Source organism: Bicyclus anynana, chromosome Z (genome assembly GCF_947172395.1).
Source record: "Bicyclus anynana chromosome Z, ilBicAnyn1.1, whole genome shotgun sequence".
Classification (NCBI taxonomy): domain Eukaryota; kingdom Metazoa; phylum Arthropoda; class Insecta; order Lepidoptera; family Nymphalidae; genus Bicyclus; species Bicyclus anynana.
The window spans coordinates 16,827,928-16,853,834 of NC_069110.1; the positions used below are offsets into that span (position 1 = coordinate 16,827,928).

A 25,907-nucleotide genomic window follows, 5' to 3' on the forward strand; every position below is an offset into this window, starting at 1 on the left:
AAAACTTAAATTCATACTTACAAATATATACTTATTACCTCATAAGACTTACTAATAAATAAAAACATGAAAAGTTTGTGGTGTTGTGCTAGCTAGTGTAGAGCTATATGAACTTAGCTTGTAATAACTGTAGTTTTCAAATATCAAGTTTTTATTATTGAATCTGTGGTGGAACTCATCGTAGTTCATAGTCTATAGAAAATATAGATATAGACTACTATACAATTTATGTCCAGCGTTGACAACTTAGACCAATTACCTTAGGATCTGCCTCACTAGACGTTACCCCGCTGTGAAAAATATTTTTAACATTATTATTTATATATTTATACGCTGTTCAAATGTGACCTTCAGGTCACGTTGCCAACGTTTTCGTGTATGTACCTTCACTTTTTTCCTTCAAATTTACTAACAAATTGGTTTGTCGTTTTTGCTGGTGACGAGGTAAAGTCGTACAGCGAAAATATTCAAAACCAATAAATACATCCTGTGTCCACTACACACAAATATAAATTTTAAATCACTACACACACATGTAATTTTAACACAGTTAAACATCGATTCTATAGATGCAGTTTGCACGAACACGTTTGATCATGATAATATGTTTTTGACAGAGGGGAGGGGTATAACGAGCTAGCGGGGCAGGTTTTAAAGAAGGTAATTGGTCTGAGTATGCACACATCCTGTCTCTTTCCTCTGCCTTCATTTGTAGTCTGTAGCGTCTGCTTCGTTTACTTGACGTTTTTGTGCTTGTGAATTTGTCCTTAGAATTGGTGATTTGTCGTCTGTGTTTGTAATATAAGCTAAGGTCTGTGGTGGTGTTCGCGATTTCGTTTCATTTTATTGATTTCGAAATATTTCTTCTATAATTTCGAATGAAATTGTCTAAAATCGAAAACAGTGTCGAAATTGAATAAAAGAAGCCCAAAGCTTTCTTGTTGAATCTTTATATCTAGAGCCGTCAAAATATGAACCTTGCAACAGGATCCCTGTACAAACCTTGACCCTCACAAATATTAGTAATTTTGTAACGCTGAACTATTAGTAAATATTAGGCTCGACTTGAATTTGTTGTACGAAAACATTCGGTAAGTTCGCAAAATTTTAATCTCTTGTAGTATTTAGCCTTCTTTTGATTATATGTCTAGAGTAAGTTTGGAAAAATACATACAGTATAGTTCATACATAGCAGTTCTATAACTTGAAGATATATTGAGTAATTATTGTCTTTAATCCTGATTATTGTAATAAGTCTTAGAGCGTACACTATAATATGACAAGGCATTGCGAAATTATAATCATTATTAAAGAAAAATATTACATAAATTTTTTTGCGAATTAAAACTAAAAAAAAGTTTTACTAATTTTCAACATTGCAAAGCTAAAGGTTAAAAAAATTACTAACAAATGACAATTAATCTTAAAGTAATTTAAATGTAATAAAGTACATTAGACAATGTATTAAATTAGAGATAATATGTAAATACACTATTATTCTTGAAATACTAGTGACAAGTAAAAATACTATGGTCCATGTGCTGTAGCTTGGTGCGGGTGACAGTTGACATATGTCATTCATAATACATACTATTAATGAGAATTGCGGCAAAATTTCAAGAGTAAAATGTACTGTCCCACCCACACTTTGCTACAGCTCACAAACTATAACAACATCACCACATAAATACTACTATAGTGGTTTTCAGATAGCATGGGTATGGCGACAGTTCGTTTCACTCTTGAAATTTTGCTGTGATTCAGGATAGTACAAATAGTACAAATTATGAATGTCATACGGCAACTGTTACCATACCCATGCTATCTGAAAAACACTTTACTCTGCAACACTACTGAACAACAACAACAGCTTAGTTTTGTGCTGATCGACTGTTTTCCAACATAACTCACTTAGCAGTTACTCAAAAGAGTTTCGCTTTTGTAATTAATTATAGTAAATAGGTATTGTACAGTTTGAACTATATTCAAAATTTTGTTTCTTAAACACTACTCAGAGAACATAAATTGAAACAATAAAAAAGTATGTAAATAAAAAAAATGTCACTTTTCCTACTGTAGGAAAGTATGTCAGGCTACTATAAAGTTATAAAGTTTGGAATGAAAGCTTTGGGAGATAGCAGGCAGTAAAGTTTGGAGGTGCGGTGGATTTACAGGCGGTGGTCCTGGGTTCGATCCCCGGCTGGGCCGAGTGAAGTTTTTTTAATTGGTCCAGGTCTGGCTGGTGGGAGGCTTCGACCGTGGCTAGTTACTACCCTACCGACAAAGATGTACTGCCAAACTATTTAGCGTTCCCGTAAGATGTCATGTAGAAACCAAAAGGGGTGTGGATTTTCATCCTCCTCCTAACAAGTTAGCCTGCTTCTATCTTAGACTGCATCATCACTTACTATCAGGTGAGATTGTAGTCAAGGGCTAACTTGTAAAAAAAAAATAAAAGAGCCAGAATCCCAATCCTACCTGCTACCCCCAAAGGCCACCTTTATTATTTATAGTTGTTTACCACAATAGGCTAGTTGACATTTTTATTAATTTTATATGAGCCAAAACACTGTCAGCCATTATGATCTGTATTTTAATTGTTTCATGATGTCACATTAACAACAAACTTTAACTAAATGGAGAGTTTGACAAAATAATTAGTTACTAATTAGTTTGATGTTTTGTTCCTTTCATAACATCAAGTAACATTGTGTCATCATCAAATTAATTGAAATTTGAAAAAAATAATTAAATACATTATGAATAAAGTTTTCTATGAAATCCTTAACTTTGATTAATTGAAATTGATATATTTCAGACCCTTATTCCATATACTACACAAAATTAATATTGTTTGTATTAAATTTGATATGAGTAAACTCTATAACCTATGACAGAGCCATAAAAGACAAACATTCAGCTTTTATAGAGCGACAAAAAACTTTTCTTCATAATGCTATTAAACCACATGAATACTTATTAATTAGTTACTTGTTGTCATTTATGTGACAAACTATTTTTTTTAACCAATTGAATTTCTTTAATTACTAAATTAAAAGTAATGATCTCAAATAAATAACAAAAATTAAATAAAATAACTGTAGGTAGAAATGTCAGCTGTATGCAATAGTGTCTTACCTTAAATTCTTCCTGACTGAACATATTTATAAGAATATATTCATGAAGTCTTTTGCAGGCATCTGAAAATTATACACTGAACTACTGCCTGTGCCTGAACTGATTTATTCAATGTCTACTTTAATGTATGCTTGTTTTATTGTCTGCTATGTGGAATATGTTTAGATGCTATCTTGCGAAATTGTCCTTTGTGTGTGTGTAAATTTCATACTGATGCAAATGCTAGCCATAATTATATAAATTCTAAAGTAAGTTTGTTTGTTTTTTACAACTCAGCCATACATCCAAAAATTTAGTATACAGTTTGTTACTGGTACCTACAGTAGATAACTTAAAAATCTGATAGAATTTTAAATTTTTATAGCTGGGATATTAAAACAAAACTTCTAAATGAGTGGCTGTGGCCAATATTTGAGCGATTCGTACAGCTGCTATAGTTTATTTGTTATTATTAAAATACATTAAATTACAGTACAAATAACCATGTTAGGGAATTAAAAAAAAATTAAAATTCTAAAGTCTTTTAACATCTATATCTATAGTTCTATACTCAGTACTAATATTATAAAGAGGGGTTATCCCTGCATTTAAGTACGATTTTGAAAATAATTTTACCACTAGAAAGCTATGTTATTTATGAGTGTATATTTGTTGTGTAAACCTGTTTTCAGAGAAACAGCAACTACGCGGTTGAAACCGCGGGACGTCGGCTAGTAATGTGTATATCTAATATATTTACTTGTAGTATCTAATATTAAAATTATGTAGATATCAATAGTCATACTTTACTGCCAGCATTGTACTTATATTGTATTACAAAGATCTGCTTCTAAAAGTGAGATAATGACTGTCCTAATCTTATTTTTGTATACATTTGATCTTTATTATGACAAAGTATGTTTTAATAGAAATAACTGTGTATCCATTTTGCTATGTTTTTTTTGACAGCTGTAAAAATCACATAATATTGATTTATTTAATTCGTCTACTAGTGACTGTTACAGTATCTACATAATTACAATCTAAAAAATACAAACACACGGCTCTGTACAATTTTATTAAAGCAGACCGCATCCTACATGCTTATTTCCGTAATATTTAAATAAATTCCGTAATTCATAATATTTATACATATAATATATATACATATTACTTTGTCATTACATTTCCTACTTTGTCAACATTTAACTTTTCATTAGTTATTGCTGAGCACTCATTAGAAAAATATTGTGTGTGTTTAGGTTGCTGACAATTGTTTAAATTAGTCACCAAAAATAAATTGTTCAAGCAGAGTCAATAAACACCAAAGAAAGTAATCTTTTTTTCCAGAATGTTCTCTTATGCTGCATCTTAGTTTTCCACCAGAAATACTTGCATATAATTAGTGTCAAATATACCCTATAAATATGGTTGGACTATACCATTCAGCCATAGGACAGTGTCAACTTACAAAGCCATTCTAGAACAGGCATCTGTGACAAACAATAAGTCCTGCCTTCTTTGTTCATTGTGGTGTGTTAAAATTCAATGTAAAAGTAAAATTTATTTGTTGATCCATTTATTATTATTATTAAAAAAAATATTTCAAACAATCATGTCAAATCAGTTATTTAATTTTAAATCATATAAACATATGTACATTTTTGTATGAACAACAAAGCATGTAACATATTAGTGATTGATATTAACTTGTTTATTTTCAGGTCAAACTAAATGATACGAGAATTCTATGATAGTACGGATGAAGATGAAATGGAAAGTCAATATCAGATAGATCCAGAGTGTATGGTTCTTACAAGATTAGGTCGCGATATGCATAATCGATGTTGCGGTGGCAAAGCGTGGTGTATAAAGGTAATATTGGAGTTGCATTTATTAAGACCCTTATCTAAAAGATGCCTCTTCAGTCTTGTCTTGATACATCTAGACTGTAGCCAGTAGGAAAATGGAAAACATGGAAACCTAGAAGACCAATCGTGGCCAGTTCCAAGATTGGTCTTCTAGATTTCCATTTTTTTAATTAATATTTTAGGATGCATTATACTGTAGTCAGTATAATGCATCCTAAAAATATTAATGAATTGGCTGCGTAGGTCCATATCCCTGATTCTGAGCTATTTTATGAGACTTATATAACATAAATGGTGTAAATAGTATTTCTAGTAGAAATGAAGCCAATGGTGTCTTTAGTATTTCTAGTAGAAATGAAGAAAATGGTGTCAAGAGAATTTCTTGTAGAAATGCCAATGGTATCAATAGTATTTCTAGTAGAAATGAAGCCAATGGTGTTAAAACATCGTGAGGAAACCTGCATACCAGAAAATTTTCTTAATTCTTTGCGTGTGTGAAGTCTCCCCATTCGCATTGGGCCATCGTGGTGGACTATTGGCCTAAGCTCTCTCACTCTGAGCGGAGACTTGAGGTCTGCAGCGGGGCGAATATTATAATTAAATACTCCTGGATAAAATACTCCTGGTATTTGTTCAACAATCTAGTCAAAACTCCAATTCTACAGTCTTTGTAAATATACAGATGTAAGTCCAACCGTCAGTATTTGAAATTCAAATAATAATCGTTCCATAATTGATAACTTCAACCGACCGTCGGTCTATTAAATCCAGACATTGTATAAATTGAATGCTGATTTCCTTTTGCACTTGGTTTTTCCCTGAACTTTGTAAAGCAAATTACTTGCACCTTTAAAGTGACGCGTTTCGATCTGTGTAGATAATGTCAATATCTTACACTTATGAATGAAAATTCTAATTCTTATGTAGTGGAAATTATAAACTTGATCTAAGTTATCATATCCCACTGTGTGTTGTAAAAAACCGAGACGAGGAATTTCGTTCTACATATTCAGTAATTTATCAAGTTCATATTTTTTATTTTCTACTAAAGTGAAATTACTTGATTAAATTATTTTTTTTCAAAACTTTGACTGCGTAAATATCAATTATTAAGTCTAAGCAGGCTGATATTATATACCATTCTTGTCATTTGTCGACAGCAAAAATTTTTGTATATTTCTTTACTTTCAGGACATATGTGGGATAATATGTGCGCTACTAACATGGCTGCTCATACTGTACGCAGAATTCGTTGTGATGATGGTCATGCTCCTCCCCGGCGTATCTACATATCCAATTTACAGCTATATAAATATATTGATCTTCCAGAGCTTAGCTATCCTCGCTTTTGCGTCGCACCTTCGCACCATGTTTACAGATCCCGTAAGTTCTTAAATATTACTATCCAGACAATCCCACTTCTGATAAATATTTGTCATTATGAGAAAAAGTTAGAAAATCAGATACAGTTTCCTAATGTAAATATATGAATGAATATCCAAAAATATTCTACAAACATTTTTGTGATATAAAACACAATTAGAGACATAACGAAATTTTTATATAAATTAATGAACAGCATGATTGATTGTCCCGTGTTTGTATCTAAAATAAATTATTCATGCCGATCATATCATATCCTATTTGCCCTAAACGTAAATTATATGTATTTTGACCTCCCTTCCTTTGAAAAAAGTATAAAGATTATTTAGACATTATCGCCCACAACCTACAACCTCACAAATTTTCAAACTCAAACATAATTAGTGGGGATATATTACTTAATTGTGTTACCGTCCCCTATTTCCAGGGTGCAGTCCCAAAGGGCAATGCAACAAAGGAAATGATAAAACAGATGAGCTTCCGAGAGGGTCAAGTTATATTCAAATGCACAAAATGCTGCAGTATCAAACCTGAACGAGCTCACCATTGCTCAGTTTGCCAGCGTTGTATAAGGAAGATGGACCATCACTGTCCCTGGGTTAATAACTGTGTTGGCGAGAAGAATCAGAAGTATTTTGTACTGTTTACGGTAAATATGATTTTTTGCCGTTTTTTAGTACAAGGTATACCTGAAATATCTCTCTCTTGATGACCTTGGACTGAAACTGCAACAAGTTCTATAATATTACTCAGAGGCACAATTATCCGCCCACTTTAATTTGCGCGAGTATACTAAAATGGGCGGAGCTTCTGAGTATATTTAGAACGGGTATAGGTTTTTCCGGACTCATTTTTCACGGATTTCGCAGTGAATCCATGGAATGCTATAATATTTGTCTATTATTATATACATCAAGTAATTTATTTGGTGATGTTATGAGTACAGTTGACAAAAATACTTCTTATATAAAAACCAAAAGAAGAGTATACTCATTACTCAGCCTCCGCTTAGTTATTATATTTGTTGTATCATGACCCAAAATCCTTTATCATACAGTAAAAGTCTTATTGAAATCGGTTCACCCGAAATTAACGCAGACAGACAGAAATATAAAATAGTTTGTGTGTCTTTTAGTATAGTGTAACTACAAGAATTTGAGAAACAGACAAACGTCAGTTGGATGGTAATTTTGTTGTTTCAGTTATACATAGCAGCCATATCGATCCACTCGCTAATACTGTCAGTGTACCAGTTTGTGACGTGCATTAGACACGAGTGGCGCGACTGTAGCACGTACTCCCCGCCTACGACAGTCGTTCTGTTACTGTTCCTCATCATTGAAGCGCTGCTCTTCGCTATATTCACCCTCGTGATGTTCGGCACACAATTGCACGCTATATGGAACGATGAAACTGTAAGTACTATTCTAATTTCAAATTTTGTTTTTCACGGCTTCATAGTCAACGAGAAACCCTTATATACTCAGAGGCACAATTATCCGCCCACTTTAAAATCGCATCATATTAAATATTAATAATATATAATTATATTTACGGGCGGATAATTGTGCCTCTGAGTATAGTTTCGTTATGTCTAGCTCAGTGATTGGCTCAGTAACTTAATTTAGTAAAAGATCTGAATATAAGACATGTCTAGTTTTTTTTAACAAATTAAATATGTCAATAAATATATTGCCAATAGGTTACCTAAAAATTTCAGTTCAGGATATGATTATGATGATGTCCGGAATCCAGGACTAATTTTTCGCAGACAAACTTATACCAACGTGCTCGTAATTAAATATATTAACTTTAAATTATTAACCACACCAGTGCAAGTTAGGCCAAAATTCTCAGGTATGCAGGTTGATGTGTTTCATTTCTTAAAATGCACATAACTGAAAAGTTGAGAGGTGCAAGCCCAGACCAAATTCGAATAATATCCGGTATCACAGCTCTTAACTATTCACTAACTCTGTGTTCTTCAACCCAAGTCATAGATGTTAATGTTTATGTGTATAAAATTTCAATTCTAGATTAGGTATATCTAAATATGTAGTTCAATGTTCACTAAACAAAATTTCAGGGCATTGAACAATTGAAGAAGGAGCAGGCTAGATGGGTCCGCAAGTCTCGATGGAAGAGCATACAGGCAGTGTTCGGCAGGTTTTCGATCTTTTGGTTTTCACCATTTACCCAGCCTACATCCAAAAATAAATTAGACTGTTGTCTCTACAGCGTGTAATTTGTCATATCCCAATAAGGATTTACACAAAACTAAAATGGCCTTCAAATTAAATGGACAAGGTTTTGACATTGCAACCAATTGCTAACTTGTATTGTATGCTACTTAAAGAACATGCACGCTACCTAATGTAAAATGTTCGTAGAGATCTTGAATCTGACTTCCCGCCATTGACCTCTTATAATAAAAGGACGCACAATCATTTCACTTAAAAACTGGCCTTTGCTTTTGAATTATTGGTAAAGAAAATTATACCTAAAAGCCTTTGAATATAGTCCAATATTCAATAAAATCAGAACAAATTCAACCTTAAGGATTGAGTTTAAGGTTGAATTTGCAAATGTAACTACTTTAATTGAGTGCCAAGAAGTTGTGTTTGGCACTCATTGAGTAAGGACACTTTTTGGTCGCTGATTGTGCATCCACTTTTTAATAGGGGATCGATGCTTCCACCATATAAAATTGGTGTATAGAATACTTACCAGTTAGTCTATATTGTTAGCGGCAACAAACAATAGTCTATGGACACAAAAAAGAGCACACAAACTATTAGAGATTCGACATTATAGTATTTTTTTTAAATAAGAAAACATTCATTTCTTCTCACGCGTTTTAGAAATTGTGCAGAAAGGAAGTCGGTTTCACATCTCTACTAACTTAAAAAATAATTCCTAAAGATGCGCGCTGGATCTGAAATATCTCTCTCTTTCGTTGCGATGGGACGAAAGTGATAGCGATATTTCGGGTTCGACCGTCATTGGTCTACAATATGTCATTTTATTTTAATGAGCTATGTCGTGGCGCGCATCTCAGGCCTATAGGCGTACAGTTTTTTATCACATAAGTGGCATAGAAACATAGAACAAAGAAAAATTTGCTTTTATGTATGAATATTTAATGCCATCAAATGCTTCGTGAGAAGCACTTCTAGACAACATATTCTTACACGGTTTTTTGAGAAACCCACGCGTTTCTAGATTTTCTATGGCAAGACCAAATGACGTCACAAATCTTCACCGGAGATTTGATTTTGTATAGCACGTCGTAAACAAATTATTACTAATAATTAAGTACATTTGGTACATGTAGTTTTAGTATTGATGTTATAGGCAGTTGCGGTATTACCGACGGAAATATAAGTTCGCAGTTTATCTGCATTTATTACTAACGGAATACGCAATTTTTGTGATCGCCTATAATTAAGTTACCTAACATATTATTCTAAGCAATAATACATATTTGTATATATAGATGTGACATTTGTTATATATTCGTGTTGTTTTTTATGTGTATTGTGTATGTATGTTTTCTATTTAATTTATGCTTGCGCCTTTGCCTGCGTGACTATGAACTAATGTTGGTTCAAACTGCTTGATGATGAAAATAAAATAAAATTTGGCGATAAATGATTTTTAACGTTAACTTTCACTTTCAAAAACACGATAAATATTTTCATTCGAATACTAATTGCTTTGTAAGTAGAAGCTTTGGTTATCTCAGCGTGATTTATTTTAGGAATATTATATTTATAAACATATTAGTATATAAAAATGTAACAAACATATGAAGTCCAAACTACCAATACTCGAAAATTATACAAAAATGATTTGAAAAAATTGTATTTTTGTGTGATTTTCGCATTTTGGTAGTTTGGACTTCATATGTTTACATTTAATGTGCGTTAAACAGAAAAAATGTGCAGGTCATTATTTTATGTCTTTTTTTACATGCGGCAAAGGCGGGTAGCTATTCATTAGTTTTTGTGAACATTAAATATAAAAATGTGGTAAGCTCTCTCCTGTTTAGATTTTTTTTATATTAATATGTTTATAAATATTGGAATGGTACATAAATATATGCAATTCAATAAGAGAAGGCGCAGATGGAAACAGTTTTAGGTTTGTTATTACATATCAAAAAAAAAGCAACGCTATATTATTTAATAACAAAAAAATGTTAAGATTCGATGAATTGTCAAACAAAATTAATAATTAAGTCTTCAGTTTTTGTACTCACGAATTAAAGTTAACTAAATATGCTTATTTGAACTTATACTGTTGATCGGAGTATCAATGTATTTGAATAGCTAAGATGTTTGTTGGCAAACGTGCAGTACTTAAGCATAAGTAACTTTTTGTAAGCATTAGTAGAGTATATGTAAATTATTTTAACCGGTCGTCCACACATTCATAATTCGAAAAATTAAGAAATTAAGTGCACAGAAATGTGCTTCTTTATAAAAGCCTTAATAGCTCGACGATTGAGGGACCTGGCTCAAATTCAAGCAGTCTAAGGTTTGACCTTAAACCTTTAGCTTAAATGCAGGGGAAAAGGGAATCTTGGCCATGTTTAAATGCAGGGGAAAGGGGAATCTTGGTCATGTTTAAATGAAATATATGAACACTAAATAGACTTTGTGCAATGAATGTGTACGCACTTGGTTAAAATAGTTTCACCAATAATATCGTGCAGCAATATTTAAATAATTAATGTATTAGTTCGAGCTAGTGATGATAATAAGTATTAAATGCCTTAATTTCATTAACTAACTGCTAGTAAATGGACCCAGTTATGAATATGTGAATATTTGTATGTCACATTCGCTATAGGATGTCTACCTCTCCTAGCGTGCCTTTATTCTTCGATAGCCTTTTATTTAAGCGAGAAAAAGCAATATTTTTTTAATTTTTATTGTTTACAAGTTAGCCCTTGACTGCAATCTCACCTGATGATAAGTGATGATGCAATCTAAGCGAGCTAACTTGTTAGGCGTAGGATCCACACACATTTCGGTTTCCCCACGACATCGTACCGGAACGCTAAATCGCTTGGCGGTACGTCTTTACCGGTAGGGTGGTAACTAGCCACGGCGGAGCCTTCCACCAGACCTGGACCAATTAAGAAAATCTCAATCGGCCCAGCCGAGGATCGAACCCAGGACCTCCGTCTTGTAAATCCACCGCGCATACCACTGCGCCACGGAGGCCGTTTAATCATCTTGCTCATTTTCGCGTTGTGTAACACAGATCAGCGAGCTACAGTTGTGTTTAATTTATATTCACAGAAAACAACGTAGGGTTAAGTATTACTATGAAATTGCTAAATTCTAAATAACATATCGCATACCAATGCTAATAACTTGTGAAAGGCTAGTACAATTTTTTGTAATTTACAAAAAGTGTCTCTATTTTCTGCTTTAGATTATAATAGATGTATCAGCTGTTTATACTTTGATAATATGAATTAGTGTATTTTAGTTATAAACTAGTGTAAGTTATCTTATGAGATCTCTTATGTATTTTTGTTGTCTACCTAAATGGAAAACATAAAATTTTCTATTAGATTTGTCTAGTTATGCTGCGTTCTCTCGATCGAAACAATAAATAAAAACAAGATTTAAATCCTAGTTTATAACTAATGTAAATAAATATTTTTCTATCGATTTTCGGTATAGGGGTTTTCAATTTTCAACCGATCTTCCGTTTTTTTTCAATTAATTTTCCATTAGTATTGCTATAACTAGCGGATATGATATTTATAACTAGCGGACGCCCGCGATTTCGTCCGCGAGATAATCAATGTACACTTTTAACCCCTTCGACCCCTTATATTTGTATTTTGGCATGTTTTATAAATAGTACACTAACCGTTTTACAAAGATATAACTCAAAACATGAACGATTTAAATAACAAAATAATCTTCAACCCCTATTTCACCTTCTGATTTAATTTTTGCGACAAAAAGTACCTTCTTCGTATTATGATCTCAAATCGTGACAAGTTTCATTTGAATTCATTCAGTAGTTTCAGCGTGATGCCCGGTCAACGTAAAATACGGACAGATAGTCAAAAAATCGAAAAAATCGGCTTCAGTATCAATTGTATAAAGCCCCTCAACAAAAATTTTCAAAATATCTTCAATGTAGAATATTTGACCCATTACAGTTTTATTATAAGTATTTTAATTGATTAATGATTTATATAAAACAATCGTTGATTTTCTATTAACGTTGTTTTTGTAATTTAATCGAATATACTAAATTCAATTTGACATGCACGTATATTGTATGATTTGTGCGCACGCATATATGTGTGTTAATTTCAATAAATGACAATCCGACTCTCCGCTCTATTCTAAAACAGATTTACTAAATTTATTATAATTCGCCTTCGTCCAAAAGTTTTATAATGAATTTCTTTATACTCAAAACCGTCTTGATTAACCTTAATCAACGTCGTAAGTAAATTAATACAATACAACGCGCGGCCTTTCTCAATAAGATCAAAATATACAATAAGTATTTCAGCTGTAATTAATTAATGTAATTATTATGCCATGTGTTAATTATTAAATGGAATGCATAAACATAAACATCGATTGGAATAGGATATATATGTGTGTATGTAAAATACTTTAACCTGGCGCTTACACTAAATCGTACGCTTAATTAGTGATTTTAAATAAGCGTACTTAAGTGTACCTAAAGTATGAATATGTACGTACCAGCGGTGCTATTCTGTAACTATATTTTGTATAACTTGCAAGTGCGAGTTTCGGAATCACCTCTATCTTTTTCAGTCTATAGTATCGTGTTAGACAGTGAGAGATAGAGGTGAATTCAAAACTCGCACTTGCGAGTTATAAAAACATAGTTACAGAATAGCGCTACAGGTTAAAACAGTTGAAGCTCCATATTCCTTACCCTACCAGAGAGGTTTACCCTACTCGCGGGCTTATTAGTTCGATTGAATTCCTGTATTCGCGGAATCAGTATAATAATTTTTAGAATACTACCCCTAAAATAAAAGGTAAAAGGGACGGATAGTAAAAGAATGCATGTGAACGAAATGCATATGTTAAGATGGACGTGTGGTGTGACAAGAATAGATAAAATAAGAAATGAGTATATAAGAGGAAGTCTGAAGGTGGCGCTAGTGACAGAAAAATTGAGGAGTAGAAGCTTAGCTTGGTATGGATATGTAATGCGTAGGGAGTAAAGTCATATTACTAGAAAAATGTTGAATGTGCAAGTGGAAGGATATAAGAGGAGAGGAAGGCCAAAGAAGAGATGGCTGGATTGTGTGAAAGTGGACATGTGTGTAAAGGTTGTCGAGTAATAGAGTCGAATGGAAAAGATTGACATATTTTTCCGACCCCACTTAAGTGGGATAAGGGAAAGGAGATGATGACCATGATGAATAACTTTTGGTATCTGACGTTATTATGTACAGTTGCAAAGTCTCGATACGACTTTTACAAAGAGAGCTCAAACAAAACAATGATTAACGTCTCAATTATATACACACTACTAATATTATAGGTATTTTGTCTAATAAGTCAGCGTTAAACCAAGAACGGTAAAAAAGGTTATTTACTTTATGAGAATAGTTCCAGTTAGGAAAGTTTAGTTTTGCTTGAGATGCGAGTGAGATGTTGACTGACTGTTAGACTGTGAGACTGTTTAACTCACGATCTCGAGGGCGCCCGGACTGATACATCGGTATATCTCCTATAGTCGCCATACAAATTACCATAATATTCGCAGTGTCTGTACTCGCGTAACCTCCTTGAATTAAAACAGAAATTAGCGTGATTTTCGTGTACATAAGTGTCGCCGCACACGGGCCACACGCGACAGCGACAAACGCCGCTACAAGAAGCAATAAAAAGGCCACAAAAGTAGCTGAAGCGCGCCAGCCACTTCTGGCCGGTGGTCGACACTTGTGGTCGGTGGCTGCTACTTTTTAATCTATACATGCAGTATCATAATTGCACTAGTGGCGTGTGGCGGCGTTTTGTGTCAGCCAGCTGCGATGATTGTAGCGTGTGGCGGCCACCGGCGTCAACCGTGTGCGGCGAGTCCATATAAAATGTATGAAAACTACAGAAAATATACCGGTAGCGGCGTTTTGTGGTTGTGGCCGGTGGCCCGTGTGCGGGAGTCCTAAACCTTTAAAACACCAGTAGGTATATATGGTAGGATAACACCAAACTATATACAGATTAAATACAAAGTATTTCTTATTTTTAATTTAGTAAAGTCCGACTTACGGATTTAATGTTGAATTAGCTCCATTTATCGATCATACCCTGGTAAAAGTAATATTGTTTTCTTTTACCAATAAGACAAACATTAATTAGGTTAATAACCAGGCAATTTTAACAAAAATCTACTGTGACACAGATGTGCGACCATTTTTCGACCAGCCTAATAAGAAGAGTTACCAATATAACAATTTATAATACTTATTTATAATAAATAAATATTTATTTTTAATAAATATTTATTTATAATAGCTCTATTCTAAATATGTAAACGAATTTCGTGTTCATGTATGTGTATAAAAACTGGTCATTTGGATAAAAGTTTGTAAGATAAGGTTTTGATTTTTTAGGTTATTTATATGGAAGCCTCGTGAATAATAAAACCAGGACGAAAATTAAAACAGATTTCAAACGCCATCTTCAAGTAATTTGTATTTTAGGTACTATCACTTCATAATTGTCAGAGATTTTATTTGTATAAAAAATTTGATATTTTTCAAATAATCACCCAGATATTGATTACAGTGCCTACAGCTGTAAAGCCTGTTATTTATGGAGAGCACATTGCTAAGCTTAAAAAAAACATTCTTAAAAGGTTCTAGCAAAAGGTAACTATCATCTGCGACTTCGTACGGCGTGCAATATAAAAAAAAAAAAAAGTAGCCCAAGTTAATAAATCAATAAAAATAATCTTTAACCTCTGACTGTTAATTGCCTTCGACATAAGCCTCTTCCAGATTTTACCACTTTGTTCTCACTTTGGTCTCTGGCTTTTCCTCGTCATCCATTCGGCAGATCGTCTTCCCATCTTTTGTCTGATCGTCCTGGCCTCATTTTCCCATTTCAGCCAGTGAAATTCCCTAGTTAAAACAAACAGACATACAGACTGGCAAACATTGTACTTTTTTCATATGCTTTTAGTAAAAGCTGTTCATTTAAAATTATAAACAATCAACTTTTTTATTTTATTATAAATAGATTCTTTTTTCTTAGATTTTCTAACAATGGGGCATCTATTACCTTATATATTTATGTTTATAAGATGAACATGTAATACATAGAGACAAACACGCAGTTTTATTTGTAACATTCGTTATAAATAACAATTACTTAAGGACATTTAGTTTATATACAAAGTATATTAGATATATATACGTTTAAGATTAAGGACAATGGAATTGAGTTAGCATTACTTTCTTTTTAATATTAACAAAATAAAATAAATAAGAAAAGTTCCTATTGTTATTTTGATGTAACTCGATACAGACATGCGAAGTTTTCGCTGGTTTAGAACAATTAGTATTATATACGATTGATGCATTTTTTAAATATAGAACGTTCTATAATAATATATTTCAAACGGTCGTAATTAGTAACCAAACGCCTGTGAATATTCTTCATTAAAGTAAAGATAGATACTATGTGGAGGCATATACCGCCACAATGGATTAAAATGGGTTTTCACGGAACCCGCAAGCTCTGGACCTCTAATAAAATGATTAGTGGTCTGCACAGACTTCCTTAGCAGAGTAGGTATTAATAGAGACCATTTAAAGTATAATATCCATCACCTACAATAAGATTATAGAGTAGAGAGTAAAGGAAACAAATATATAAATCGGTTGTTTCAAGACGTCATTATTGGTGATCAATATGCCTTGGCACAATAAGATTATCGTCTAGAGATATGAGTATTCGTATTTCATTATTGATGATCTGAGCCGCCGATATTATGACAAACGTGACTTCCTTATTATTACATTAAACGTAGTAAGATAATATACGTTATTGTTAACATCCATCGTAGTTTGTGCTAGATTTAGCTGTAATAAAACCCGATAATGCCTTATTTTATACAGTGTTATCTATATGGAGGTACAAATTTGTACATTTTATTCGTCATCGTAGTACATCCAAATACTGTGACGCTGCCTTATATTCCAAGAAACGACATCAACAATAATAATTGTAAACAAATTACTTTTGTGCACCAAAAATAATTATTATTAAGGCTATAAAAAAGCTCTACAATAACCAATGTACAAACTGTTATATTATCTGCATATAAGTAATTTGTCTATATTGTAAAGTTCAAATAATACTGCCACAGTAAATGCGTTATTAGTTGGAGATCCAATACTTTGGGTCTTGTTATTTATGATAGTTTGATAAATTGTTCTTTACTCAGCAATAACTAGATTTATTGATTAAGGTCAACCAAACACCCTATGTATTAGGTCTAAGTTAGACAAGATGATTCCGAAGAGAAGATTCTGAGCGACAAATGATATATATGATTATCTCATACATCATCTACGTATATATATATACTCGTCATACGGGATTCACATGCGGTTATTTATGCTATGGCAAAAAATCAATAGTAGCAAGAATTTGAATAAAAATACTTGCGCGTATGCACATGCGCTATCGAGGAATTTTTATGAAGCAATAATGTTTGTTTCGAGTAACAACCAAATTATTTATTAAACTGTGTGATAAAATTAACCTAGCAAGAAGTAACCTCGTCCGTTTTCGAGAATCGCCTTGTATAACTTAACTCTTAAGGGAACCCCAAAATAAGTTCATGGGTTTCTTCCCTTTGTATGAACCCTTTCAAAGTTTTATAGCCTGACAAGAAAAATAAAATACCTCGCCATATTGGGGATCAAAGGAACTAATTTCTTTCATCATCATAAGCACAGACGGGGGGAGCAAGAACCCCGCAACGTGCCTGGGTATGAATGCAAACCCTCGAGACCCGTTTACCCGTTTACACATAAAAATAATTTTGGCGCTATCCAGGTAATTTAATATTTCTGGTCAGGTTATAATAACGGCATGATACATGTTGCTAATCAATTGTTACTGGTATGTAAGAAAAAAAAATTAGTGCCCAATATATTGGCTAATATCACGTTAGCATTTAGAATTACATATACATTAAACAACCACAATACCTGAGGCATAAGAATATTTTATTTAAATATTCATATTCTACTCATAGTTGAATATAAAATTTAAATATACATATATTATATTATAAAGACCTTTTTAAGAAATACATATAGGTATTTCGATCTCTTTTGTCTCGTTTGTTGTACGTGTCACGTGATTTTGCCGCACTCCTGCAGGACCTTGCGGTTTCTATAGGTAATAACATCTCACTGTTCCATATGCATTTGGCTAAACCAAATACATTTGGGTGAATACAACATGAATTTTACAATTTGCCCTTAGCATTAAAGTTTAAAAATATAATTTATTTACTTATGTTTTATGGTTGGATTCTATTTTAAAGACATTTACACGTGATCGCACATCACAACGCGCCTTTATTGCCTACGTTGAGTTCGTAAATGGTTTTGGCGACAGTACAGACAATGGTCTTACGGGCCGTAACGTTACATGTTACAGAGCGAGCGTTCGTGCAGTCACTACGTGGAACAAGCTATCATCGAGCTGCTGTTTGATATAGATAAGATTAAGATTAAGATTTTGGTACACTGCGTAACGCAATGCTCGCTACGAATACAACGTAACATCAGGCAGTATCCAATGGTTTGTGAATGTATTAAGAACTTGAATTGTATGTACGATAACGTCTGTTTAGCTGTTTATATGCAGGAAAGAAAAGTGCGATCGCTTCTTAATGGCAAGTGGTATTTTTACGATGTGGTATGGTGTGTGACATCTTTTAGGTTGTGTTGGTCCACCAAATCAACTAAAGCATTTATAAGTGGATTTTTGTATTAAAATGTGTTTATACCTGCACAATGTGCTCTATATATCGGCCGATTGTGATGCGGCCTTTATAGTGAAAACTATCTTGACTGGTCGGCGTAATTAAATATTACTGTCGCAACTATTAATAATAGGTTATATTCCAGTAATGTCGTAAAATGTAGTTAGTTAAGTGTTGTTCTATTATGAAATCGAACATTACAATAAATTGTAATAGATCATTACATTAGATTTAAGTATTGTATTGAAATGAACTTTTGCGCTCGCTACCGACTAGTGACATACACGGTAGGAATTATTCAAGTCTATCTGAAGATTGCAATCTTGAATTTCTCAAACTGATAACAACATCAGCATCTGTACGTGTAGGGTCATTGACTGTTTGAACAGAATTGAGGTGGAATTATATTTGTCTGACTTGTCGTGTCATGACGCATCAAAACAAAATCGGTATGATACATTTTGTATGGCAACGTTTGCACTTTTAGGGCCTTGTACGAGTATTATTTACATTTTATAATAATGACTTGCCAGGTGCAATATTTCATGACTGTATCCAATTTGCTGATGATACTACATTGAAGATTAAATATAAAATAATCATGATATTAAAAAAACAAGCAAACATTTCTAAAGGCTCAAGTGATAGACTGGCTAAATAATAACAACTTAAAAATTAACTGACTGCCCTGAGCTGAAATTAACTGAATTGACCTAAAATTAAACATAATGACATTGTTATTGAATCCACAAAATTTCTAGGTGTCAATATTGACAGTTTCTGTAATTGGAAAGCTCACATCCAGGGGGTATGTTGCAGACTAGAGAAATTTGTTTATGTACTGAAATGTCTGTGTTGTTATGTATACCTATGCAGAGGCACAAAGTTATCATTATGTTACTGTATGGCGGTAACTATGTACATCCACTTGACTGCCAGCATAAAAAAATTAGCTCTCAGGAAAATTTCGATTTATTAATGGTAAACATTATGATATTTAAAAAAAAGATGGAAATTACAGCCGAGGCGATATTGCTAGTCCGAGCCGTAGACGAGAGCTAGGAAGAAAGCAGAGGCAGTAATTATTAAAGCGCACGTATGTCATACGACGCTTTATAACACGTTTGCGAGGAAATAGGCGAAAAACACACTTCCTGAAATTTGATTTGCATCTTTGCTTGTTTTCCTTAAGGTGAAACTTTGATACGCTTGTAAGTGTCTTACGATCGAATTTTTGGAAAATAGGCATGAAGAGTACCTTTTTTTTGTTGCCTTTGCAAGTACAATTAATAAATTCATCTCTACTTGACATTAAAAAAAAACAATACAGCGAAAAAAATAAGCGCGCTGAACAATTTACTAGTAAAACATCCAGTATTACCAATAAAGTAAATTAATATTTTTGTGTTTTTGTTACAGATAAATGTCATAATTAATTAAATTAAAGAATCAAATATTTATTTATATATTTTATCTCCCTAAATAAATTTATTTATAAAATTAATAATTTATATTTAATAATTTTATTTATGTTGACCACTTTTCTGACATAAAAACTTTTTGCTGATTTAAAAAAGTACGTTCGTTTTTGACGGAGCATCTTGATAAACCGTGCGTTTTACATTACGATAACGCACTAATGCGTAATGATATACATTACGATATTGTAATAGGTGAAATAAGAGACTCTTTACGAACAAGCGTGTTAAAAAGTTATACCTATTACGGTGTAAATACTTAGGTTAGTCATAATATTGACACATTATATTGACATTTATTATAATATTAATTATATTCTGACATTGTTTTTATTTTTATTATTTTTTAATTGTAAATTGAACAGGTTTATATTTAGCACGCCAACTATGCCAGGATTTATCTATACATGTAGGTATCATATTCTGGCAAAATAATGATGATTATAATTTATTATTAACAATTACTTAAAAATTAGTGGAACGTCGTGCACTTAATAAACTCCATTGATGTGCGACAATGCAACGTTATTATACTATAATTGGGTATTTAACTGCCTTTAAATATATGTACCTATTTATTTTATGAGACCCGGGGAAAATGGAATCAATATTATAACTACATAAAAATACAGATAGTCGGGATATTTGTAATAAATGAGCAGGTACTTATGGCATTCGTCGGTTGCGCAGTGTAATTGAACACTTTAAACTTGGTCACAAGAATACTTTTGATTTTTAGGCAACTTAAAAGATATTAGATGTAAGTTATATTGGTCTGAACAACAAATTATCTAGACATTTATGTGTAAAAAATATTAATACTTAAGCAAATGTATATTTTATCTATTGTACTATTTAGTGTTACGGTACTATATTAATATAACTTAATTGTTTCATGAATGCTTACTTAAGCAAGAAATACATACATTTAAAATTTTATTAGTGTATTATTTTTTGGCAACCCAAATTGAGGTGTAGTGTTTCTTTGTATAGAAAGTCATACAAGTGCGTCCACTGATTCGCATTGTACGGATAGCATATAACTACCGTATATTTAAAAATAAAGTTTAAAACTATAACCCAACTAAAAAGAACGAAACAATAAAATATTTCTTATAGAAATAGAGAAATGCATAGGTACTAAAATGGTAATTAAGTTTTTACACAAATTTGAAAAAAAAAATGAAGTTTTAATTTACAAACTTTCACTTTCAATATTTCGCAAAAAACATTCAAGCCATGATAACTTTAAAGTTACATTTTACACGGTTATTATTTATTTGTAACAATTTTCGGGTGTTCTTTGTTTAAAAAAATGCTTATTCAGACGGTTCCTTGCCTTTCACAGCAAAGCCTCAATAACTCAACGGTAAGAGCGGTTGGACTCATCACCCCTGTTGGTTGTTCGGTCCCCGCCCTGTTGGTCTATTGTCGTACCTACTCCTAGCACAATCTTTCTCGACTAGTTGGAGGGGAATGGGAATATTGGTCCTACTATAAAAAAATCTGCATCTTACGTATCGCACAATCCAATTCATAGGTCTAATATCAATGTAAACTAAATGCGTCGAAATTGAAGTTCGAATATTTAGATAATTATCTTTCTACAATCCAAAACAAATGCAACCAGTTCGCAACGCCGTCGGAATCAAGTGTTTCAACAAGCATAGAACGCAGTCGACAACTCGACAGCTCAACTGCGTTCTATAGAATTCACATGGTGTGTTCGTTTTTACTTGATAATTGAGTGACGTAAATGGAAAGTGTTGCGTGGAACATCGTGGCAGGTCATACCGAGCGGTTAGGTTTTAGCCGGTTGTGCCCCGCCAAGGTGACCGACCGAAGAATCGACCTGTCACATTCTTACGCAACGATCAACATTAAGGCATTAACTAAGCTCACTTCATTTGCATTGCCAGCCGTCACGGTACGTTATTTGTTGTATCTACCTATTATTTGTTTTGCTTTTGTTTAGAAAGTAATAGAGATTAGTTTTGTTCTAGATGTGGCTGCGTGTTGTTTGTCTGTTAGTGGCGGTGGCGGCATCTGTGTGTGCGTACGACCCCGAGGATGGTGAACTGAAGAATGTGCTGCCATCTGACGGCCAGTTTGAAGCGTTCTACCCGCGCAAGACGCAAGGTGTGCCAAACGGTTCGTCGCGCCCTGCGCACGGTCACGGCAGCTTCTATAAACATCGCAACCCGGCACTAGTGGATGTGAAAAATGCAGCCGCATACGGTTTCAGATTCGATGGTATGAGACGATTCAACTTTGACGAAGATTACGAATAATGTTTTTCTTTTTTTTTTGTCGCAATATAATTTTAATTTCATATTTTTTTGGTTTTATATATTGTTGTTTTATTTGTTTTATCATTTAATCATAGATAGGGAATTCGATCCCAAATACCTGGGACTTTTTTCCATAGTTTCTAATGAAACGCTTACCGCCCTATTAATTTTAAATAGTTTTAAATAACGAAACACTTAATGGTAAACCGGCCAAGTGCGTGTCAGGTCACGCGCAGTGTAGAGTTCCGTAGATTAAATTAGCGCTTTATCATTATTTAAAGCACAAAAATACCGCGAACGGTATCACGATACTATGGAATGTACGATGAAAAATCACCCCAGTTTTTTTTCTTTTAAACTTTGTTTTCACCGCTTCACAGACGTAATGATGAATATATATACCCATGCCAAATTTTAGCTTCCTAGTTCTAACAAACCTTGAGTTACCATATGACAACTTTATCTAATTAATTGACAACGGAATTGTATGCAATTTTCGTGCTCCGAGTACGTTTTTAACCGACTTCAAAAAGGAGGAGGTTCTCAATTCGGTCGGTATTTTTTTTTTTTATGTATGTACACCGATTACTCAAAGACGCCTGGACCGATTTCAAAAAATATTTTTTTGTTTGAAACGGTATAATCCCCATTTGGTCCCATTGCCATCATGTCAAGATCTGATGATGGAATCCTGGAGAAATTGAGGGGAACTTTCAAAAATTATATAGGTGTCTAGTGTGTTCGTAAACTTTTCCATTTAGTACTTTTAAGCACTACAATTTCATGAAGGTTTAAAGTCGATCTGATGATGGAGCCATAAAATAGACGAGGGAACTCCTCGGCGATTTATAACAGTTACCTTGTGTTTGGGCTTCATTAATTTGTATTAATGAGAACTTTCCACATAGATAGGTTGTAACTGTCATTTAGGGGTTTGGTGATGAAGACCAAGGACAATTACGGGAACTCCTTAGTAGTTTACAGTAACTACCTTGTGTTTGGCCTTGATTAATTCGTATTGCTGAGAGCTTTCTACCTAGATGGGTTGTTACTGTCATTAGGGTCTGATATATTCGTTTGAGATTAAATTTTACACTAAAAATGGAAAAATAAAAAAAAATTTAATAAAAAAAATACAACCGACTTCAAAACCTAAAAACGTACCCACTAAACTAAAAAGCGAAAAATAACATCATAATATGTTCTACCTGCTGATCACTATGAAGGCGGTGCTTAGCCGGTGTTGTCTTAATTTAAGCCATTTCTGACAGGACCACATGAAATAACACTGTCTGATAAATCTAAATCTATAAGATGTTCTCAAATGGCTTGAATTAATACATCACCGGCTTAGCACCGCCTTCATACTGTTCAGCAGGTAGAACATATTATGATGTTATTTTTCGCTTTTTAGTTTAGCGGACGAAGTCGCGGGTGTCCACTAATTACATATAAAACATGCGAAAGTATAAATAGAAGGGGGCGAAAGAGGGGTTGAAAGCGTACACCGATTTTCACGCGGTCGAAGTCGCGGGCTTCCACTAGTGTTGTGTATAAAACGTTTCATCTCAACAGGAACTAAGCTATGCACTCACGACTATTAATGTAAATTATATTGATTGACCCATAGAAATTTTAATCGTTTTCCCATGTAAAGTAGATACGTAAATAGGCTAAAATATCGGTTATTAGGTTGTTAGTCTCATTTTGAATGTTAGGAATGTGTTTGTAACTGTAAAATACTAGTAAAGGGCTATTTGGTGCCTCAATGGCTGGTTTTGATTTTACTGCTTACCTGCGTAGTATTTTTTTAGTGAAAGAGCGGATGGGAGTTTTAATGATGTCATTTCTAGATAGTATTTGGTAGGTACATTTTAAATGCTTAGATATCAGTATTTTTGCTTTCTGAGAGATCTTAGAAGGTAGGTACAACAGACCTAAAAGTCTGTATTACCCTATCCAAAATTAGCCAACAATAGTAAATAAAATGCAGGGAGCCGCTGGAAATGGAGGCGGCTCGAGATCATTTTGTTTGAAAGTGCAAGAGGCCTATGTCATGCTGTGGACGTCCATCAGCTGTTAATGATTATGATGATGATGAGTCAATAACAATAATAATTGTTTAAGATGTTTTTCAGTTTAAAAATATTACGAAATTGCGGAATGATGGTCGTTATCATCATTATCAACCCATATTAGGCTCACTGATGAGCACGAGTCTCTTTGAATGAGATGGGTCAGGTCAATAGTCCACCACGCTGACCAAATGCGGATTGACAGACTTCAACACGTAGATAATTAAGAAAATTCTCTGGTATGCAGGTTTCCTCACGATCCTTCACCGTTTGAGACACGTGATATTTAATTTTCTTAAAATGCACACAACTGAAAAGTTGGAGGTGCGTGACCGATTAAATAAGTAATTATTTAAAAGGTTACTTAACAAATATTATGGTACCATTTCCGTAAACTAAAATTGATTAAAACTAATCATTTATATATCTTTGATTATATATACGTATATATAATCAAAGTTATATATGAAATTGATAAGGTTTGCTTCTTTGTGTGTTGCATCACGGTTAGGCTTAATTTAATTAGCCTCAATAGCTCAACGGTAAGAGGGGGGTAACTCATCACCGAGGGGTGGTGGTTCGATCCTCGCCCCGTTGGATTTTCGTACCCACTCCTAGCACAGTCTTTGCCGACTACTTGGAGGGGAATGGGAATATTGGTCATATTATAAAAAATATGGCAAATATTCTTTTATCCAAAAAAAAAAAAATATGAATTTTGTAGAATAATAAAGAAATAAACAAAATATATGCTAAATACTCGATTAAATTTTAATTTTCAACAGAAACATTTTATTACAGTTGTTTTTTTAATTCATCCCTGTTTTAGTACATACTTTAATAGTAGTCCTATGTATTTAGTGTAGGAGATTTTGTCCAAGGAAGTATTACCTATTATTTCTTCAGCATTGGTGTATTTTGACCTGAATTGTTTGCTTTCGTCGATTCCAGTGCAACAATATCGGACCGGCGCAGAAAATGCATCCAGGGCGTGGTCCTAGCCCAGCCTGTGTGGTGTTGCTCTCCTACAGACAATAGTTTTCCACATTAAAGTAATAAATAATAATAAAATCGTTTTTTTTTATTCTTTACAAGTTACCCCTTCACTACAATATCACCTTATGGTAAGTGATGATGCAATCTAAGATGGAAGCGGGCTAACTTGTTAGGAGGAGGATGAAAATCCACACTCCTTTCGGTTTCTACACGGCATCGTACCGGAACGCTAAATCGCATGGCGGTACGTCTTTACCGGTAGGGTGGTAACTAGCCACGGCGGAAGCCTCTCACCAGCCATACCTGGACCAATTAAGAAAATCTCAATCGGCCCAGCCACGGATCGAACCCAGGATTTCCGCCTTGTAAATCCGTCCAAGTCTTGCATAGCACTGCGCCACGGAGGTCGTCAAATTTGTCACACAAAAAGGTATTTCAATTTTCTGAAGTTCAAGAACCGGCTGTCCTAACTAGATTTTATTGTCCTGTGTTAAGGACAAAGTGTGTAGACCTCTAATCTACATTGTTTTTTTATCTAAATATAAAAAATACACTGTTTTATTTGAATTGCATTTATAATGTCACATGCAACGATATTTTATACAAGAGTACAATTTTATACAAGAAGTATTTTATAAAACTAAGGTGGACAAAATCTCA

General features: G+C 33.4%; 2 protein-coding genes across 2 annotated transcripts; both read left to right on the forward strand.

Moving 5' to 3' along the window:
• Positions 1-32: 32 nt before the first annotated feature.
• Positions 33-20,824, forward strand: LOC112046346 (palmitoyltransferase ZDHHC3). The gene is made up of 6 exons (XM_024082969.2): positions 33-1,091; positions 4,842-4,992; positions 6,180-6,371; positions 6,799-7,020; positions 7,574-7,786; positions 8,458-20,824. The coding sequence occupies exons 2-6, from the start codon at positions 4,852-4,854 to the stop codon at positions 8,614-8,616; spliced, it is 927 nt and encodes a 308-aa protein (XP_023938737.1). The 5' UTR covers positions 33-1,091; positions 4,842-4,851; the 3' UTR covers positions 8,617-20,824.
• A 776-nt stretch (positions 20,825-21,600) lies between these two features.
• Positions 21,601-25,326, forward strand: LOC112046343 (uncharacterized). Its single transcript, XM_024082965.2, has 3 exons — positions 21,601-21,812; positions 21,889-22,138; positions 25,203-25,326. The coding sequence occupies exons 1-3, from the start codon at positions 21,642-21,644 to the stop codon at positions 25,250-25,252; spliced, it is 471 nt and encodes a 156-aa protein (XP_023938733.1). The 5' UTR covers positions 21,601-21,641; the 3' UTR covers positions 25,253-25,326.
• The last annotated feature ends 581 nt before the right edge of the window (positions 25,327-25,907 follow it).

Excerpts from the sequence above, each read along its gene's own strand:
- LOC112046346 (XM_024082969.2), top strand. The coding sequence starts at position 4,852 with ATGATACGAGAATTCTATGATAGTACGGATGAAGATGAAATGGAAAGT. Across the intron at positions 7,021-7,573 it reads AGTATTTTGTACTGTTTACG|TTATACATAGCAGCCATATC; the intron begins GTAAATATGATT and ends TTGTTGTTTCAG. Across the intron at positions 7,787-8,457 it reads CTATATGGAACGATGAAACT|GGCATTGAACAATTGAAGAA; the intron begins GTAAGTACTATT and ends ACAAAATTTCAG.
- LOC112046343 (XM_024082965.2), top strand. The coding sequence starts at position 21,642 with ATGGAAAGTGTTGCGTGGAACATCGTGGCAGGTCATACCGAGCGGTTA. Across the intron at positions 21,813-21,888 it reads TTGCATTGCCAGCCGTCACG|ATGTGGCTGCGTGTTGTTTG; the intron begins GTACGTTATTTG and ends GTTTTGTTCTAG. Across the intron at positions 22,139-25,202 it reads ATACGGTTTCAGATTCGATG|TGCAACAATATCGGACCGGC; the intron begins GTATGAGACGAT and ends CGTCGATTCCAG.